This window comes from Ambystoma mexicanum, chromosome 1p (assembly GCF_040938575.1).
Source record: "Ambystoma mexicanum isolate Mex_15411 chromosome 1p, UKY_AmexF1_1, whole genome shotgun sequence".
Classification (NCBI taxonomy): Eukaryota; Metazoa; Chordata; class Amphibia; order Caudata; family Ambystomatidae; genus Ambystoma; species Ambystoma mexicanum.
In genome coordinates this window covers 1,112,868,392-1,112,889,121 of record NC_090921.1, presented here as the reverse complement: position 1 = coordinate 1,112,889,121, position 20,730 = coordinate 1,112,868,392, and the positions used below count along the sequence as shown (strand labels likewise).

Sequence of the window (20,730 nt, the reverse complement as noted above, 5' to 3'; positions counted from 1 at the left end):
TCATTCACATATTATACCAGGTAATGGCAGACAAATACATCACTCCTGCTGCAAGCTTCGCAAACCTCTTTAAGGGCATTGGAAAACTAAAGTGATGCAACATCCAACTGCACATAGACAAGTCGATAAAGCCCATTGGACAACACTACTGAGGAATTCTGTTTAACATTCAGCACAAGGTGGAAAAGGAACTACTCGCCCTCATTGGCACAGACATCATAGAACCGGCTTCCGGCCCGACCCCATGGGTCTCCCCAATAGTGCCAGTACCAAAGAAAGGGACCAGAAGGACACATTAGACTTGCGTGGACATGCAAGCAGCAAACCGAGCCATACCGAGGGAACACCACCAATCACCATGCATCACAGATATAATGCATTTACCAAACAGAGCCAAGATCTTCTCTTGTTTAGATCTGAACAAGGGATACCATCAAGTGGAATTGGGCAAAGAGTCCCGCTACATTACCACCTTTACTACACATTTGGGACTTTTTTGCTATAAACGCCTGAACTTCCGAATACCGTTGTCAGCAGAGATATTCCAAGAAGAAATACGTAAAGTAATATGTCACATCCCGCACTGTATGAATTACAGTAACAACATCCTTGTCTTCGGCCAGTCGCAAGAAGCCCACAACGCCACTCTTATGAGAGTATGCTCTGCCCTCAGCAATGCAAACCTGATATTAAATAAAGAAAAATGTTCTTTCAACAAGACAACACTTAAATTATTTGGACACATCTTTTCTGAGAAGGGAATTCAATTATACCTGGACAAGATCCGAGCACTGACGGAAGCACCCCGCCCGATGACCCCCACGCAAGTAGATCCTTCTTAGGGCTGGCGAGTTACTGCACGTGCTATCTACCTGACTTTGCTTCCACCAATGCTTCCCTACGAACACTAACGAAGAAGGACTACAACTTAGAGTGGGAAGATCCCCTGCAGAAAGCATTTGACAAAATATGGAAAGACATTGCCAAGGCCGTTTGCATGCCGTACTTCGATCCCAGCCTACACACGGAAGTGACAGTCGACGCAAGCCCGGTAGGGCTGGGCGCCATCCTGGCCCAACATTCTGGCAGCGAACATGCAAAAGGGAAGATCGTCTCATACGCTTCGACATCATATACAAACCTTGGAAGGAAGAGAACCCAGCACACTTCCTGTGCCACCACCCACTATCCGGGCTCCAAGCCACAAGAAATTGGGCTGACGGGTATATCAACTATATTATCCAATACGCCATTCCACATCCAACACAACCTTGGCCCTCGCGACCACCAGCATCCAAAATGGACGATGGAAATCTTCTGAAGCATCGACATTGAACAGCCAAACAATAGACACACAACTATTCAGAACACTAGCACGATCCAAGGAAGAGCTGTCTCTGTCACCCTCGTCCTTGATACTGAAAGGGAACTGCACAGTACTGCTGTCGTCTCTGCACCAGAGAGCCATTGACATTGTACACGAAAGCCACAGGGGCATAGCGACAACCAAACGTATGCTTTACAGGAGAGTGTGGTTCCCTGGCATGGACAAAAGTATCGAGAACACTCTGAAAGCATGGCACATATGCCTCAGCTTACAACCACCGTTGTTCCTGGAACCACTACATATGACGCTGCTCCCGGACAGTGTTTGGGAGAAGAATGCAATTGATTTCATCGGCCCACTGAGGTTGGTAGACTACATACTGGTAGCACTTGACGAACATTCAAGGTACCCTGCGATCACGATACTGCCATCCACAACAGCCACGTCTGTGGTCCCCGCACCCAACCGAATGTTCTCCACCTACAGGGTCCCGAAGGTGGTCAAATAAGACAACGGTCCCCCGTTTACCAGCAACGACTTCTGGAACTTCACCAAATACACGTGCTTTCGCCACAGGAAAGTAACACTGCTTGGCCCCAGACAAACGGATCCATTGAACGATTCATGGCAAACGTGAAGAGAGCTGTCACGATCACCAACATCACCCACATGCCCATAGAACAGTCTCTATGCCACCTCCTACGAGACTACCAAAATACTCCTCAAGACTCCACTGGAACATTCCCGGCCGAATTAATGTTTGGCCATCCCATGCGCTCCAGAGTGCCCTACGAAACTCAGCCCACAGAGGAAAATTCGCAAGAGCAGGAGGTATGGAGGACAACTGGGCAAAAGGAAAGATGAAGGAATACACCTACCACAGTCACCGAGTATGAGAAGCCAATCTGGAGATAGGAGACTGTGTTCTTGTGTTGCAGACACAATCCCACAAGGGCGCCCCTCGATTCGACCCTCGACCTCTAACCATTGTCAGCATGAAGGGATCCATGATCACCGCAGAGAGAGACGACAGACAAGTGACCAGGAATAGCTTGTTATTAAAAAAAACCTACGGCAGCGAGAATGAAACCCGCACAAGAGAGGAGTTAGAGTATGCCGGGGACAAAGAAGAGTCAGAGGCGGAGGAACAGATTGACATTGAGAAAGAACAAACTGATGAATCAGACCCAGACGAACCATCCGGCGACCCAGATGATGGATCGACGAGATGGGGTAGGGCAAAGCTATTTTGGGGGGAGAGGTAGCGTCCTACACGCTCATGGGGTCAGGTGACCTGAGTTAACGAGGCTGCACATAGCGCGGCAAATAAAACCGTTCCTGTTTGACTCTCAACTGTGTGGCCGTGTTTTCTGTACAGCGCGCACACGCCAGTGCGCGCCCCCACATCGCTGAGACATGACACGAAAGTGCTTTCAGTAGCAAGCGTGCTGCAGTTTGTGGACCACGAAACCTACCACACACTGTGCCTTGTCTCCAGTGTTCTATTGATTTGTAAACTCACTGGTCACACTCTTTTCCTGCTAGCACGCTGCATAGGGTGGAGCTGACGTGGATGTCAGAGAGCACAATATTCCACCATTTTACAAAAGAGAACCTCCCTCCCCCATCCATTTCCTTTGGGGTGCAATCAGGGGCAGCGCCAGCCCCTGACTTGGGGGTGCTTAGGTCCTCTCATATTGAGGATGTTGCAAGCAGAAGATAGCATTCTGGCATGTTGCTCCTGCCTCCCCAGAACAAAAAAAACTCCTTGTATTGTCACAGAAGTTCATCTTCCTACCCATCGGATGTCATGTGATGAAGCGCTTCTGATTAAGCTCAGCAGACGTGTTGACGTCCGAGCCTGTTCTTCTCAGGTGAGGGTCGTAGGTCCTCCACCGTATGCCGAATGTCCTGTCTTCAATGAGAATCAATTGTCATAAGTGGCTAGAAACTGTCTATTCCAAAGATGACGACCAAATGGCCTTCATCCACTAACCGTGAGCATCCCAGAAATGCCAGGCCCAGCACCTCTCGTGGCACATGCCAAGTTTATAGAATCAGTTACAGTATTACCACATGGCAGTACTCCATGGGGGGAAACTCTCGACAAAGGGCCTCATCACAAGTTGGGCGGTAGCTCTTAAATGCGACAGTAGCGGTGTTACCGCTGCATTTAAGGGTCCGCCCGATCACGAGTCTGGCGTGTTTAACCCCAGCTTGGAGCTGGGGTAAACATACCAGGAAAATGCCCATTTTCGGAGCAATTACCGCAGGAGGTACTGCATGGTAATTGCACTGAAAATTCCCCATTGGGTCAAATGACCCAGTGGGGAATGGGGAGTAAATGTTAGCGCCCAACCTGTGATCCGGCGACAACCTGTCCCATGTATCTAGGTCACCCCACTCCCCTTCCTCCTCACCTGTGGTTTCTTGCTCAGGATCGACTCCAAATCTCTTCTTCCAGAGGACCTTCTCTGTTCACTGCAGATAGGATCTGCCTTGGGAGGAAGCCACCCTGCCCCTCAGACCCAGGGTCAAGGGGGGCCCCCATACCGGAGCAGACCAGATTAGGGGAAAAAGCTGTTAGGCACAAAAAAAAACCTTCCTGAGCTGGGTGAGGACTGTCTGGTTACACCTTACAGAGCCTAGTAAGACTTCCCAAAGGCCTGTGATGATGGAGTAGAGCTGGTGTCACCCCTTCAGCAGAGCTGAAGAGTACAACTGAAGTAAGGGAAAAGAGAAAACTCCGGAGGTATGAATGGATGGCCAGGTAAGCAAGAGAAGAAAAAATGGGTGAAAGCAGAGCAGAGGGCAAGCTTCAGGCATAAACACCAGATGGAGTGCGATGTTGATACAGCATATGCGGAGCACAAACAAGGGAAAGAAGCGAGAGCTAGTAGGGACAGAGGAGGGAAAAATACAAGCGGCGAGGTGCCGAGGAGAAGAGAACACAGCGTACCAACCCAGAAGCCTAACGCAAATAGGCTGCAACGCGTGGGCTTCCGGGTTGGTCCACGTAAAAAGGACTGCTGGAGGCCAAACGGCATAAAGACTAGACTGCGCTCGCAAAACGCGAGGAGCGTGACAGCCCAGTCTAATGGCCGCCCAGACGCCATCGCCTCCACACACGCCAGCAGTCCCTGCGTATGACACTAACAAAGTGCAGAAATTTATCCACATGACATAGAACAACTTTGTCCTGGAACAATCGAGGGGGTATGGGAGTCCAAGGTGTACAAAGATCCGGTCTTCTGGAAAGTGCGTCTGCCAAGCAGTTTTGACAGTCAGGGATGTAGGTGACTATAAACGGGTATTGAGCAAAGATGTATGCCCAGTTTGCTTGTCTGCTATTTCTACACTCCCAAGGACTGAAGGAAGCGTAGGTTTCGATGATAAGTTCTAATAGACACAGAAACATGGCCCCCAGCAACAGGTGACGCCAATCCAAGAATGCTTGACAGATAGGCAATAATTATTTTTTAGGACAGTTTAATTTCTTTCACTGGGGTTAAGGGTTCTGGACAAATATACCAATGGGTGTTCATGGCCATCCATTTGTTCTTGTTTTAGGACTGCTCCTACAGCTGCCTCAGAAGCGTCAGTTTCCACAATAAAAGGTTTGGTGGTATCTGGTTGTGATAAAAAAGGGGCCATAGTAAACAATTTCTTGAGTTGGTAAAAATCGCTTTGTTTTTTTTTGGCCCAGACAAACGGAATATCCTTTTTAAAGCGATGGGTGAGAGGCAACATAAAATGAGAATCTCAAGGAATAAACTTCCTGTAGAAATTAGCCATCCCCAAAAATTATTGAATTTGCTTAATCATAGTAGGGTGTGGCCCTTCCAATACCGTAGATTTCACCAAATCCAATTTCACCTACCCTCAAATCTTTGAATTTTTTTTCTTCTAATTGGTTAGGTAAGTAGGTACATTTTAAAACATAGATGCGGGGTGGGGCAAGGGGATAGGATAAGGTAAAAGGAAGTGGGGTGGGGCGGGGGTATCCACCACATAATAAAAAAAATTCTAAGAAAAAATAAAATTCAAACATTTCTTCTTTAGGTGAAGTGGATTCTGTGAAATAACGGATATCCGTGGCCATTCTATGAGTGCTTGCACCTTTTGAGGATCCTTGGAAATTCCTGAAGAGTTTAGTACGTATCCCAGACATTGTATCTCCATCTGTTTAGATTGACATTTTTCCGGTTTTGGCCAATAATTTGTGTTGCCGAAGTCGTGTGTGACATGACTGGAATGATCTTCTTTGCGGGAGGAATACACTAGAATATCATTGAGATAAACTACGACGGATTGGAACATGTGATCTGAAAAGACTCGATCAGTGAACCTCTGAAAAATCCCAGGGGCGTTCATCAACCCAAAGGGCATCACGAGGCACTCAAAATGTCCGAACGGAGTTCTGAACGCCGTTTTCCACTCGTCTCCGGCCTTTATATGGGCAAGATGATAGGCTCCCCTAAAATTGATCTTGGAGAATATAACGGCTCCTTGCAGAACCTCCAGAATATCTGTGATGAGTGGTAGGGGGCACTTGTCCTTTGTAGTCACCTGCTGAAGTCCTCTGTAATTTAAACATGGACGGAGTTCTGGAGTACCTTTCTTAGGTACAAAAAACAAAGATGCACCAGCAGGTGACTTGGGTGGCCTTATCAGTCCGTTGTTTTTTAGATTAAGATCAAGATACTCACACAGGGCAATCTTTTCTGGAGCAGACAAAATGAACATTCTCCCAAATGGTATGTTGGTGTTTGGAATGGTTTCAATAACGCAATCTTCGGGCAGATGAGGTTGAAGTTTCTTTTCTAGAGAAGAAGAGAAGACATCAAGGAATTCATCATATTCTTGTGGGATTTACTTTACATGGGCTACAGAGCATGGTTCTGGTTGCTCCATGGGCTCTTTAGTGTTCAAAATTATTGCTTCAAGATTTTGAAGGCAATTGGAGGTACAAAATGTCGAGCCAAGAAAAGGGTACTTGCTGTCCAATTGATATAGGGGTTGTGACGGTGTAACCACAGAAGTCCTAGGACTATACGATATTGCGCTGCTCGAATGATATCAAAATGCAGGATATGAACATGGTGATCGATTATCATTCCTATGTCTTTTGTTTCTTGAGTTATAGGACCCGAGGACAAAGCCTCACCATCGATTCCTTCTACTGCTTGTTTAGCAGTCTTGGCTTGTCGTGGAATTACACATTTATGTGCCCACTCGTCGTCCATGAACAATTCCATTGCTCCGCAGTCCACCAATGCCAAAGCTTAAGCTTATATAGGATCAGTTTCAGGTGGGAGGATGGATACCTTAAGTACCACTAAAGATGTCCTGACATGCGGCTGGGTGTTTTGGATACTGGAGCTACATGATTCCTCCTGTTTCCTTGCTCCATTTAGGAATGGGGGCTTGTGTTTCCCGACCTGCGAGGTGGAGCAATGTGACAATTCCGAAGCAAATGATTGGATGAGGCACAGTAACGACATAAACCGTTTTCCATTCTTCTGTTCCTATCTTCCTTGGGTAAGAGTCCTCGTAAATTTCTGAATTGCATTGGCTCAGTGTCGGATGTACTGGAAGTTCCCAAAGCTGCAGTAGATGGAGTTGTACAAGGAGATGGAGGAAGTCTAGGGAGCAGACCCCTTGTCTTTCTTCTTTCTAGTTTTCTTTCCTGAAAACGGAAATCTATCTGGAGAACCAAATCAATAAGAGCCTCAAAACTAGAGGGATGTGGTATCCTGGCTAACTTGTCCTTAACATCCTCATGCAGGTCGATGTGAAACAAAGTGAAACATGCTTCTTGGGACCAGTCTGCTTCCTTGGCCAGCTGCTTAAAATTTGTCACATAGGTGAGCATGTCTTGGTTACCCTGCTGGTAATCCAGTAACTTTTCCTGAGCTGTAAAGACGATATACGGCTGATCAAACACGGCTCTGAAGGCTGTGACAAATCTAGCATAATTGTCCAGCACAGCATCCGAGGAGGAAACAAGAGGGGTCGCCCATGTTAGCACATTGCTGGTCAAATGTGATACCAGAAAACCCACCTTTGCCCGATCCAAAGCATAGAAATGAGGTTTGAAGGTGAACTGAATCATGCAAGTATCCAGAAAGGAACAGAGTTCACTTGGTGAGCCATTGTACTTCTCAATGACCGTACCAAAAAAGTGTACCTCCTGACGCAATGAAGCATTTTCTGCTTAGGTTTGAACTTCAGATTTTAACTCCTGCATCCCCCTAATCAGCTCCTGAGCCTACTCCATCCTGGGTTGATCTAGTTGGTGTCTGAATCTGTCAGACTTAGTGTCTGGAGAGCTCACCTGAGGTCTTGATCACAGGGATGGAGACAGCAACGAGGATCTTTTGGGCTTTCTCTTTGCTCTGTATCCTGAAGATATGGACGAGACTCTCCCGAAGCCATGTTGCCCGTGTAGTGAGAGCATGGACTGAATGACCCCGGGAGAAGGATGCAGACACAATAATGCCGGCAGTCCTTCCTTGATGTCTACGCGCGCTTGCTGAATTCATAGGCATTGCGCGAACGGAGCCGTGTTTCACAGCGGTATCCTTTCACCGCGAGCACTGCTATGAGAGGTAAGCCTGTTATGATTCTTTATCTTATACATGCAGGAATAACACGTCATTTCACAAACGAATAGCGTTTTGACCTGTTCTCCTTGCCCTCATACAGGACTAAACCCCTTGGAGTGAGAAACACGCGAGCGGACATCTAATAACGAAATAGGAGATACAAACTAAGATAGTACTTTGGATATATACTGTCAAGTAAGTGGTGGGTACCTGGAACTAATATACTGACAATAAGTAGAAACAACACAGAATTAAAATACATCTTTATTTATCTTCTATAGACTCCATGATGCATTGTGGGAAATGTAGTGCCCAAATATCTACATGACTAATGTTCACTGCCAACACGCAACGTGGGAATCTTTAATTTGACTGAGGTCCACACAAGACGGTAAATATTTATTATCTAAATATACAACTTTGACAGGAATTGTCTCAAAGTCACACCATTATTGATTAAAAATATGTATTGATCTACAGCTTGAACTCCCTGGACGGACTTGTTTGCCGCCATAACTAGATTGACTTGCACAATCGCCTCGCCCATCACACCACATGAAATTACCATAAGGTTAGCAAGCTGGCTACTCTCTTGTTTATGACAATCACACCTCCGATACAAGGCTTTTATATGCATTTAGTAAGTCTTATATTTGCCTCAATTTTTATCCATTCTATAGGTTACCATACTGACACATAGGCGCCATACTGACAGTGTAACCTTGTTCTAAACTTACTGCATCCTGAAGACGGGTCCTGGGACACTATTGATGAGCGTTTGACTGCAACAATGTTGTCCTTTGCCCCAGAAACACATCAGATTGTAGACGCCATTATACTATGTTTGTGTATAATTGTAATGTGATCAAGTCACACCATTACTAACATCACGCAAACCTATGAATGCCTATAAACTGTAAACACATTCGTGTCAACAACAGCCAGAAATGTGAAGTGGTATTCTCTCTCTCGCTCTCTATTGTGGTTTTCATAAATGACGAACACTTTAAATGGTGTTTTATGTTTTTTAGTGTTATGCTTTGAGAAAATAATGATTAAAATATCCTAAATGTATTACCTTGATCGTGGTGGTAGATATAATCTGATGAAACTTCCACTTTGAGGAACATTTCTGATAAGTAGCCCCCTTGGTGTGTTAGAGGTGGGTGGCTAGTGATTAGTGTACTCGCTTGTTTGATGTATCCTTCCTCACATACCACAGCCCCCTTTACAAAAAACTGAGGACACCTTTTTGCTCACAACACTTTTTTACCCGGGAGAAGCCTGCCAAGTATTCCAGGAAAAACTCTCAATAGATGGGAAAAAAAACTGGATTTCGCTGTGACAATGTCAAAAAGTTCTGCTGTACCAGGACTCCCGATGGGAGATTCACAGAGCAGGTAAATCCCAGGAAGAAGGAGGAATTCACGTGAGCAGCGGAGCAGCCTGTGATGGAAATGGGATGAGAAGGCAACACTCAACGGCACAGCGGAAGGAAGTAAAGAAGGCAGGAGGCGTGAAACAGGCTGGGAAGGAATGGAAGAATCTCTTTATAGTCAACAGACCTATGTAATGCTATAAACCAGGCTACTTTAACGTTCTGGAAAGTGCTGAGATGAAGACGAACATCCGGAATACAGGTAATCCAAGTACTGGGACAAGGTGGGACACCATAATAATGAAGAGCAATATCAAGAAGGTACTGCAGCAGTTTAGAAATCCATGGAGGCGTGGTTCCTTTTATGCCATAAGAACCAAAGAAGGTCTGTCTATGGTGGAGACACAGCCAACCAGGACGAGAGACCATGAAGCCTGAAGGAGACGTGGACAAGGCGAGGATGGAGCCGAGAGCAGTCCACTACCGGATTCAAGAGGATAACAGGACTCCTTCGCCCAACAGCGTCCAGACGGTTTGGACAGGATGGCAGACTGCTACGCGAACGCAAGAGGCAGCGTCCATATCGTCGTTCCCACGGCTTGGCAGGAGATCCCCGAGGTGAAGGCACCAAGACACAGAGATGCCTGTGGAGCATACAGAGTAGAAGGACCCCAGGAAAAACTGTTTGCTCCTCCCGGGAACAGGCAAGGGAACGGCAGAGGTGCAGCGACTGGTAGGGGCTGGAAGGTACAGGAGGCAAAAACCCTGTACAGACATAACGAGCAGGACAATCCCCCTTGTGCCAGCACTTGGCAAGCAAGGCAACCAAGGGGAAATAGAGAGAAGGGGAGAAAAACAGGGGACTGGGACCCAAACCTAGAAAGTGATACAAGCCATCTTCCTTGTGGCAGTACTTGGCAGGGAAGTGGGCCAAACCAAAGAAGAGGAAGAGAAACCATGGTCTGTGACCCAAACCAAGAGAGCGATACGAGTCATCTTTCTCGTGGCAGTACTTGGCAGGGAAGTGAACCAAGTGGGCCAAACCAACGAAGAGAAACCATTGTCTGGAAGTAATTTCCCCTGGTTTTAAGAAATTGTTTTGTAATTACCAGGAGAAGGCAACTCGGACCCGGAGGAAGGTTCAACAAGCCTGGAGAAGGAAGTCATTCCCCCAGGTTCTTTTTGTGACTGAGACCAAATGCCAGGAGAAGGGAGGCATTCCCCTGGCCCACCGAGAAAGTATTATTTAGACTTTTGCAGTCTGGTGAAGGGAGTCATTCCCCCAGGCTATCTGAGACTGAACTTCAGGTGAAGGAAGATATTCTCCTGGCCCACCAAGGAAGCATTGTGTGGAACGTTGACCAAAGCCCAAGAAAAGGGAGACATTCTCCTGGGACCAGAACAATACTGCTTATTCTTTAGTTTCTCGTGTAATGGACAGAAGTAAGGTTTTCTTGACACAGGAGGGTGGACACGTTTTACGTTACCGTTGACATCCTGACAGATACCTTAAATCTTTGGTTGAGGCAGGGAAACCCCTCTTAGGAGTAGGGAAAGATAGGCTTTCTCTTACTTAATTATTTAATAAAAGTCTTTAGCCCCAAACATGCCACCTTTATGTCAGAGCTCTTCTTCTGCACCCTTGCATAATATGCCAGTGACGACGGAAGACAGCAAAGAAAATGGAGGAGGCAACCCGATAGCTCCTGCGGTGGCCTCCTCCTCTCTTCCTCCTCCTTCCCCTCTGGGTAAGTGGGAGGGGCCGCCTGAAGCACGGCAACATTGGGGTAAGCCCACTAAGGGGCAACAAAGGAAAGGGGCGTGGACGACCCTTTATAACGGACATGCACCTTGCAGCAAACATCCAGCTGTTGCAGAAGGACGCCCGCCTGTCGGGGGACAAGAAGGATTTTGTTTTCCACCCACCCACCCTACAAACAGGACAGAACTGGGACAGGGCCTGGTCGTTGACGTCGCAGGAAGGCGAGGCGGTGAGGCGGCGGTGTTTGGGTGACCAAGCACATAAGACAGTCTCCGAATGAGCCAGGAGAAAGCCGGAAGGATCTTCGCTCTTCTCAGACCAGCGCCTCTTGGGAGCCTAAGCAGCAGGGGCGTCTGAGGGTAAAAATAGGGACTCAGCTTCCCCCAAAGAAACAGCACTCTCCCACCCAGGAACACCTGCAAGGGCAAGCCAGGCTTAGACACAGAGGGTTGGGAGAGTTGGGCGTACTGTGGACTTTGTGGAAAGAAAGGGGGAAGCAGGTTGTTGGACACAGAGCAGTCGCCGCATCTTCAGAACTATTTTCACTAATGTGTGCAGTGTGGTTTTAAGAGATTGTGAAAATAAATCTGCAGCCTTTTATGCCAAAAAACAAAACAAGACTCATTCTGCACTTTACTGGGGGAGTGGAAGAATGAGCATGTATAATGTTATGGGTCCAAATGGACAGATGCACGAGTTATGCTAGTGACGACGGAAGACAGCAAAGAAAATGGAGGAGGCACCCCGATAACTCTTGCAGTGGCCTCCTCCTCTCTTAATCCTCTGTCCCCCCTTGGTAAGGAGGAGGGGCAGCCTGAAGCACGGCAAAATTGGGGAAGGTCGCAAAGGGGCAACAAAGGAAAGGGGCGTGGACGCCCCTTTATAACGGACGTGCGCCTTGCAGCAAACATCCAGCTGTTGCAGAAGGATGCCCGCCTGTCGGAGGACAAGAAGGATTTTGTTTTCCACCCACCCACTCTACAAACAGGACAGAACTGGGACAGGGCCTGGTCGTTGACGTCGCAGGACGGCGAGGCGATGAGGCGGCGGTGTTTGGGCGACCAAGCACAAAAGACAGACTCCGAATGAGCCAGGAGAAAGCCGGAAGGGTCTTCACTCTTCTCAGACCAGCGCCTCTTGGGAGCCTAAGCGGCAGGGGCGTCTGGTGGTAACAATAAGGGCTTAGCTTCCCCCAAAGAAACAGTACTCTCCCCGCCCAGGAACAACTGCAAGGGCAGGCCAGGCTTAGACACGGAGGGTTGGGAGAGTTGGGCGTACTCTGGACTTTGTGGATAGAAAGGGGGAAGCAGGTTGTTGGACACGGAGCAGTCGGCGCATCTTCAGAACTATTTTCACTAATGTGTGCAGTGTGGTTTTAAGAGATTGTGAAAATAAATCTGCTGCCTTTTATGCCAAAAAACAAAACTCATTCTGCACTTTACTGGGGGAGTGGAAGAATGAGCATGTATAATCTTATGGGTCCAAATAGACAGATGCACGGGTTTTAAGTCATCAGTCTATGCCAGGGGTATGTGCACTGTATTTCACACAGCCACTGATCTCTGCCCTGCATGTAGGATAACACCCTCCCCGGTGGCTACCAGGGCTTCAAGTGGACCAGGGCTAGCTCGGGCTGATTCTTCTATTCATTTCTTAGATTTGTGGAGGCGCCTGTGCCACAAAATTCCTGGCTAACATCAGCTGTTCTGACATTACACCGTACCTTTCAAAACTGTCATCCAGACCCCTCCCACCACCACAAAAATGTTAGGCTGGCTATGTGCCGGGGTGCGATACCGCACGTTTTTTGCTAGGAGAGTATGTAGAAAAGCGCTGTGTCGTAAAAAATTACACACTTTGCTTTTCATTACGAGAATAGACGTTTCCGAGTTCTGAGGAAAAAAGCAACGGCTTGCGCTTCTTTGACTATCAAAAACGAGCATGGGCGTGTGTATAGTGTGTGCCCAAATCGCCTGCTCCATGGAGCCATGGACCAAGCACGCGCACGAGAATAGTGTCTCCCATTAAGCATGTCCAATGAAGATCGAACTGTGCCATATTTTGAGCCTGCTCACTGGATCCGAGTTATCTGCTGTCTTAACTTTTAAGGTGTTGCGTTAGTGGGCAAGCGGTGCGCTTTCTTCGAGACTGTTCTGTCTCACCTTCTGCCTTGCTACAGCCCGTGCACTAAACGTTCACTTGGAAGTTAATAATGGAAATTAGAGAACGAATCCCCCACCCGGGCTCTGATAAGGTGAGTGTCGTTCTTTTGCTAACCGTTGTTTCAATAAGGGCATTCATGATTTTACTGGTATTTGAAAAGATTACTTCCGTTCCTATGCACCTTACATACTGTTTTTTTTTTTTAAACTCGCGAGTAAATTGCGCTGGCTTTCCCACCTTTGGTTTTTGTAACTGAGTGCCAACTGTTTTTAAGTATGGCTCTTTGTTTACGTTTCAATGGTTCGTTTTTAAGGTAGATTTTGAACCAATAAGACTAACACGTTCACATGGTTTTCATTGAAATTGCTTTGCCGCGAAACCGGTTTGTTTCTTTATGGACATAGAATTTGGGACCAGAAAGAAGTCGGCCAGCCACATCCATTCTGCCTGTTTACTGGCTAACCATGACAGTCCCAACATAATTGTGTTATTACTCAAGTCTTTAGCGGCCCTCCTTTATGAAGGAATTCGCTTTTGACTTTATCACAGGTAGGACCACCTGGCACCAGTGCAAGTTCAGTACAGGCCCTACACGTGACGTAATCGCGGCAAAATAACAAATTATCGACTGAAAGTCTGGTCAAAGTATCAAATGTACAGGCTCATATTCTGGATGAAGCGCTCCAGCCTAAATTGTAGCTGGTTGCGCGAAATGAAGCAAATACGCATCTGCCACAAGTATTATTAAACGGAAAGCCCATCACTATTTTAGAACTGTAAAAAAGGAAATGTTATGGTTCATACAGTTAAGAACTCTAGGTGCGGCAGGTGAATTCTTTAACTGGAGGGGTGTAAATATTTCCTAGTAATAAGTGCGAGCCGGTGGGCATAGCAATTGAGCCGGAACAACTCACCCTTTTATTCACAACTTAAAGAGGGCACATTTGCCAGCAGCGAGCAAAGCGATTTCCCCACTGTATGCATCTCCCTTCCTGCATTCCTTTACTTTACTTTCAGCAGATGCTGCCTCCTCATCCTTATTATTATTATTATTATTATTATCCAACGGCTCATGAATCTGTCAACACAGCCGCCTTGTCATCGCCGACCTGTCCATCCTTATTCAGCCAAGGCCCCACTCTGCCTGCCTGTCCCTTACAGCCACCCTGTGTCACTGTCCCCACCACGTGTCGTCGGTGCTACCAGCTGCTTTCCTATTGCAAAGTGACTTGGGTGCAGCAGACACAGGTCTCTTTGTTCAAAAGGACACACTGATCGCCTTGCTTTCTCCACTAAGAATGCTTATGCCATAATCGTTGCAGCAATATTTACTATAGGCTGTTCACCTGTGGATTGCCAGCTGGTGTGCCCGGCCTTTTTCCAGCCGCCTGTCGATTCAGCAACCAATAGTTAACAGTCAGCTGCTTGTGTGTGTTGACAGTGTGTTGATGTCCACTTCATCTGGTCGATCAGAATTTTCTTGTCCATCTAAACACCATTTCCACTAAAATTATGAAAAATGGTGTCTGTAATTGGGTTTTCCATGGACAACGGAAAGAGGACCTGAATTTCAGATTGTTCTTGCAAATGGTGCTAATAAGTTTGCAGATGGGTGGTTGACCTAACCAAAGGTGTCACATTTTCAGCTGGCCTGTGTGACACTTTTGTTTTGGGTGGCAATGTTTACAGATTTCACGACCGTGATAAACCACCTGTATCAAGCATGACTACAATTTGAGAGACCAGGTGTGATCTCCCATCTACCCCTAACTCCCACATACAGGTGTATTGTTGCCTCAATTTCCTTCATTTCACCTGGATGCAAAAGTGCTACAAGATCCCTCTACCTACCATGTACAACTTTATTCAGGACACTGCACGAGTGCTGATGGCATGCGATTAGGCTCACTGGGTTGAGTGTCTGCTGCAGAAATACTGATGAAGCTCAGTAAGAGTTGTTTTCAGAGATTAATAGGAATTGAGGATTATAACTAGAGTAGAAAGTGCCAAGAAATAGACTTGTGGTACCTGCAATGCTAATAATTTACCCTCACATGGCTGCTTTGTTGCTCTATGTGTTCTCTTACCTAGTTCATCTCTACTATTACCCCGATCAGTGATCATGGTGCTGTGTGCATAAAGGCTATTACGGGCCTGTGTCGAATCCTCAGATGTCGTCCCTTCTCCCCTGGGGGAGCCCCTTTCCATAAAGCCACGGAGGTGGGGATGCTGCCTGATAGTCCCCCTGGGGGTGGTACTCAGTGGGTGGATCTCATGAGGAGGGAATCCCCCTATGGGATCAGTGACGACCTGGGGAGAGTGCTGTATCCCCATAGCCCACCTTACCCTAACCCACCTTCCTCACCAACCCTCTCCAGTAGCATCCCTAATGTTCCTATATGTTTTTGTCATACATCTCCTTCACACCCACATTCCCCAGCCCTATTTCCTTCTCATATGCGATATTGCATAACTCATCCTGCAACAAGCACTGGGATGAGTAAAAGTAGGATTGACTTGGTGACATCAGGACTACTCACTACTGTGATGAGTAAGCGGTGCTAAGCCATGAGAAATCATCCTCAGAACCATGAGAAATGTTCTAGTGTTCCGTGAGATTCTATTGGGTAAGCAGTATTCAAAAGTGAAGAGCAAAAACAGGAAGGGGTCTTCAGCCTTCCTTGGAGGAGCTGCATGCCTGGGAACCACCCAATCTGTCAGACGGTGGAAGGAGGTTCAGCACCAGGGCTTGCTAAGGTTGCGGCGGTAATCCGCATGTGGTCCAACAAGGAAGGACCGGCCGGCAGAGAAGCTGAGCCAGCACGTCCGGCGAGTGTAGTCTGCAAGGAGCGCGGTCAAGACAGAATGTGCTCGCTGCTGGATTCCAAGGGCTGCAGAGTGCTGGTAGTACACCAGAGATGACAAGAAGACAGCAAGGGCCTGAAATAGAGGTGCTTAGACCCTGAAGCCAAGGAGCAGCCACCGGGAGAGACCCTCAAGCTACTGTGGTAAATGGGAAGGCTGGCAGGGGCAAAGAGAAGCAGCGGGCAATACTAACCCCGAGAAACTAACTAGGAAAGAAAGTGTGGAAAAGGGAAGGTCATTTCCCAAAACATAGAAAGCAGACAGAGCGGGTCTGGGACCGGCACCCATGTGAAGAAAGCATCCAGAGCCATCTTCCTCATGGCAGTACCTGGGCGGTTAGTGCACCAGGATTGCCAGATTCTCAGAAAGGGGAAGTACAGGTCTGGGACACAGACCTATTCACCTGAAGTTAGGGCATGCAGAGCAAGACCTGGCAGGATAGTGAACCAGGGTTTTGCCAGAGCGCTGAGAAAGGCCAGAGAAAGGGAGTCATTCCTCTCGGTGTTGTATTGAGAACACTGTGAAAGGCCAAGGGAAGAGAGGCATCCTCTTGGCATTTGCGAAACCTGAGAGAGAACCAGAGGAAGGGAATCCTACCCCCTGATGTTATTTTGAACGCTGTGAGAAGGCAAGAGAAGGGAGGCATTCTCTTGGCAGCCAACGTGGAACTTTGCTTTGACCTATTTGAAAAGAGACTGCGACCTGGGGAAGGGATCCATTCCCTCCGGAACCAGTTCTCTCACATATGGAAGTGTGTATTGTTAAGGATTTCAATGAGGTGACACACACCTTGGCCTCATCCTAGGGTGTAGCGATCAATTGATATGCCTTTCTCCTTATTTTATATGGATAACTCGACTTGGAAGCATTTTAAGCCTGGCTTAACGCAGAAAAACTTAGCAACCCATTTCAGACGGGATTTGTTAACAATGCAGGAACATCCACTAACATCCTTACTCTAACTACAATTAAAGCCAAGGCCCGGCAGGATGGTCAACCAGTATACATGGCGTTCGTTGACCTGGTCCAGGCTTTTGACCAGGTCAACAAAGACTTGCTATAGGAAAAATTGTCCTGGCTCAATAAGGGGCCCTATCCAAACCTTATATCGGGAAACATCAATGAAAGTAAGGCTTGGTCAAGATGGTCTACTGTCAAAAGAAATAATCATTGCCAGGGGAATCAAACAGGGCTGTCCCCTGGCTCCTGCATTATATAATTCGTACATCGCTGACTATGCAGAATATGAACAAGAAGTTAGAAGCTTTCCGCCAACGATTGGTGGCGCAAAGATATTGTGCCTTTTTATATGCAGATGACATCATCCTGCTGGACATGACCCCAATCGGACTCCAAAGACAACTAACAAACCTGGTCATATATCTGAAGATGAACAACCTGCGGCTGAACGCGCTGTAAACCAAGGTGATTTCCTGAGGGGGCCTAGGAAAGAAGAAACACAACAAACTAAATTGGATCGCAGAAGTCTTAAAACTAGAAAAAGTAAACGCCTTTAAATATCTAGGCATTATGATGTGCACTAGCCTTGTAGAAACATCAATGCAAAACTTCCTATGGACAAAAATGAAAATCCTTGCTACACAAGCCAGGATAGTTGACAAAAAATATGGAAGATATTCGCTACTTGCAGCCATCAATTTCTATAAATTAAAGGTTGTTCCATTAATCTTATATGGAGTGGATGCAATGTATCTAATACCGTAAAGACTTTGGATCAACCTTGAGAGCTTCTTTTGGCGAAAAGTACTCGATCTGGCACACAATACACCGATGCCACTTATAAGGAGAGAGTTATGTCTTTCATCACAAAAGGCTATTAAGGAGAGAAATATGTTAATGCTGTACCGCAAGGTCCTAATAGACAATAAACCGAAAGCAATGTAATTGGTGAACAAAGAAATGGCATCCGGGAACATTCATGCACTGAGAGATTGGAAGATCTGAAACCTCAGTCTACTGGAAAGTCTAGATGCCTCGGCAGAACTACGTATAGCGAACCCAGAAAAGGTAACCTTTTGAATTAGACTGGAGAGACAGCAAACACCTACAGCCTGACCAAACAGTTTCCAACATCGGCGAAAAAACGAAATGACATGAGAAGTTATTTGGAAAAGTTTCCAGATAAAAGTCTATGTAGAAAATTTTTGAGATTTCGTTTGAACTAACTCAAAACAAATGAAATACTTTTCATAAGAAAGCTCTCACCTATAAGTGCTGATATTGCAATTCCTTGGAGAAGGTTGAAACAAGTCGCCATCTTCTTTTAGAATGTGAAGGAACGCAGTGTGTAAGAACAACCTATCTAGGTAAAATACTGCAATCTTATACTACTCTTTCTGAAGATGACTGGTGGACTGCATTTACTAGTGGAGAGGACACACAATGTGTGCTGGCGGTGGCGTCGTTTTTCAAAAACATCAACCTGGAATGTCAAGATAAACGAGCATTGGAAGGAATTTCCATCCAGTAGCACATACTTGGAGACTCCTAACATGAAGCTGTACAAACCTCAAACCTGACTGTTTTTCTTAATGTGTCCACAAAGGATGGTCTATCAGGGATGGATAAGGACATCAAACTGTGATCTGGATTGTTTGTAGTTTTTTTCTTATTTTGTTTTGTAAAAATTGTCTATACAATGAAATCAAATAGATTTTTTTAAAAAAGGAGGCAGAAAACAGATTCAAAATCTGACCTTCCCTCACAGAATAAGAGGTGAAAACTGACCCTTAGCAAAGGCCTAAAATAACACTTGAATTATACAAATAATTAATTAATGTGTGGTTAAATTATAATATACATATGTTTTATGACAATAGCATGTGTGTTCTATCACTGGCAATCACAAGGCAATGGATCAGCAAAAGGCATACAATTCGAAAATGAGTGGAATGTTTAGAGCATGCTGCAGCCAAATGACACGTTGGAAAACGTGCAATTATATCAATTCCCGCTTTAAATTACCCAAACGGTTTTTAATAAAAACGGGTGAAATACTCTGATTCGGAGTGTGGTTTTTGGGCTGGGGGATATATATCACAGGTACAACGTAAAGGTGAAAATAGGTCTCTAGCTGGTGAATTGAGAGAGATTTGGAAGGTAGAGTGAAGTTCGTTTTTAGGAAAATAGAACAGTTAAAGTGAAAACTTCAGTTCTAAAAGTAAGGCAAATGTTACTTTAAACGACATTATCTAGACTATGGGGGTAATTCATAGAATTCAGCGCACAAGTGGCGCACGCGGCTGGCGCACTGTGTGTGCGTGCAGCAGTCTGCGCGAGATGTGTGCGCCAAAATCCATTTCAGCGCACAGCGTATTCATGGATTTTAACATCCAAAACCAGCCGTGGCGCAGAGTGGCGCAGCGACCCTGCAGCAGTGCCAGTTACGCCCCCAACCCCTCCCCGTGGGCCATCAACAGCGCACAAATCCCGTACATGGCGCACAGGCCAGAGGACCAGCATACAGCCCTCCACCACGAAAAAGTCAGTAAAAATCGCTGCACACCCGTCCGAATACACGTACCGTGCTGCGTGGGAAGTTTTACACGCGATTGGCCCTGTGCGAGCGGGGTACGTGTATTTCTGGGGTGTGCGGGAAGTTTCACACGCGATTGGCCCTGTGCGAGCAGGGTACATGTATTTCGGTGGTGCGCGGGAAGTTTCACACGCGATTGGCTCTCTGCAAGCGAGGTACGTGTATTTCTGGGGTGCGCGGGAAGTTTCACAAGAGATTGGCCATGTGCGAGCGAGGTGCGCGGGAAGTTTCACACGCGATTCGCCCTGTGCGAGCGGGGTAAGTGTATTTCCGGGGTGCGCCAACAAATTGGCAGTGTGTGTCCTCCCAGGTGTGCCCTCTTCCCCCCTTCCCAGGGCCTGCAGTCAGACCCCAACACAGGGGTACACACTGCACCGCTGGCCATGCCCCACAGGCAGCCCATCCACCCTGCTGAAGCCCCCCAGCCACCCCACATGTCACCATGCACAAGTGAGCACTGACTTGTGTCCCCCAGCATCCCCATCCACCCAGCATTGAGGGGCACCTGCCAGCCGGCCCTGACTCATGTCCCCCAGCACCCCCATCCACCCAGCATTGAGGGGCACCTGCCAGCAGACCCGACTCATGGCCCCCTGCAACACGAAAGGAAGCTGCACAATCATGGCCCTCTTGTGCACCACAATTCCACAGCACGCCACCCCAGTCTTGACATGCAATGATTTCACCAATCCACCACACACCGACATGCCTATGTCACGACACAAATCAAAAGTCAGCCATGTACATCAACACATGTCGGTCACACACACACACACTGTTTGCCATAGATTGTGCAAAACCACAATTTGACATGCATGAACCCAATGAGCGAATCCCACACATGGAATTAAAATATCAAAATGTATTATTAACAAAATCAATGTAATGAAATGAAAGTCAAAAAAATAATACAAAAATTAAATGAAATCCAAGTCCAAAAATATGAAAAATGAAATGTAGATGCAATCCAAAAAAATCCATAAGAAAAATGGTGCAAAATCAATTATCCAAAGGAAACGTAAAAATTAAAATCCATTGCCCCATGGTGAAATTCAAAGAAAATGCACACAT

General features: G+C 46.6%; 1 protein-coding gene across 2 annotated transcripts in view; it reads left to right on the top strand.

Annotated features, from left to right (window-relative positions):
* The first annotated feature begins 13,095 nt into the window (after positions 1-13,095).
* Positions 13,096-20,730, top strand: part of LOC138448990 (zinc finger protein 436-like) — a 555,369-nt gene continuing 547,734 nt past the window's right edge. The window contains exon 1 of one of the 2 annotated variants that reach the window (XM_069604735.1): positions 13,096-13,329. In XM_069604735.1, coding sequence (XP_069460836.1) covers positions 13,288-13,329 — 42 coding nt within the window. In that variant the 5' untranslated portion in view covers positions 13,096-13,287. The remainder of the gene's footprint in view (positions 13,330-20,730) is intronic. The other variant, XM_069604736.1, reaches the window with a different exon arrangement.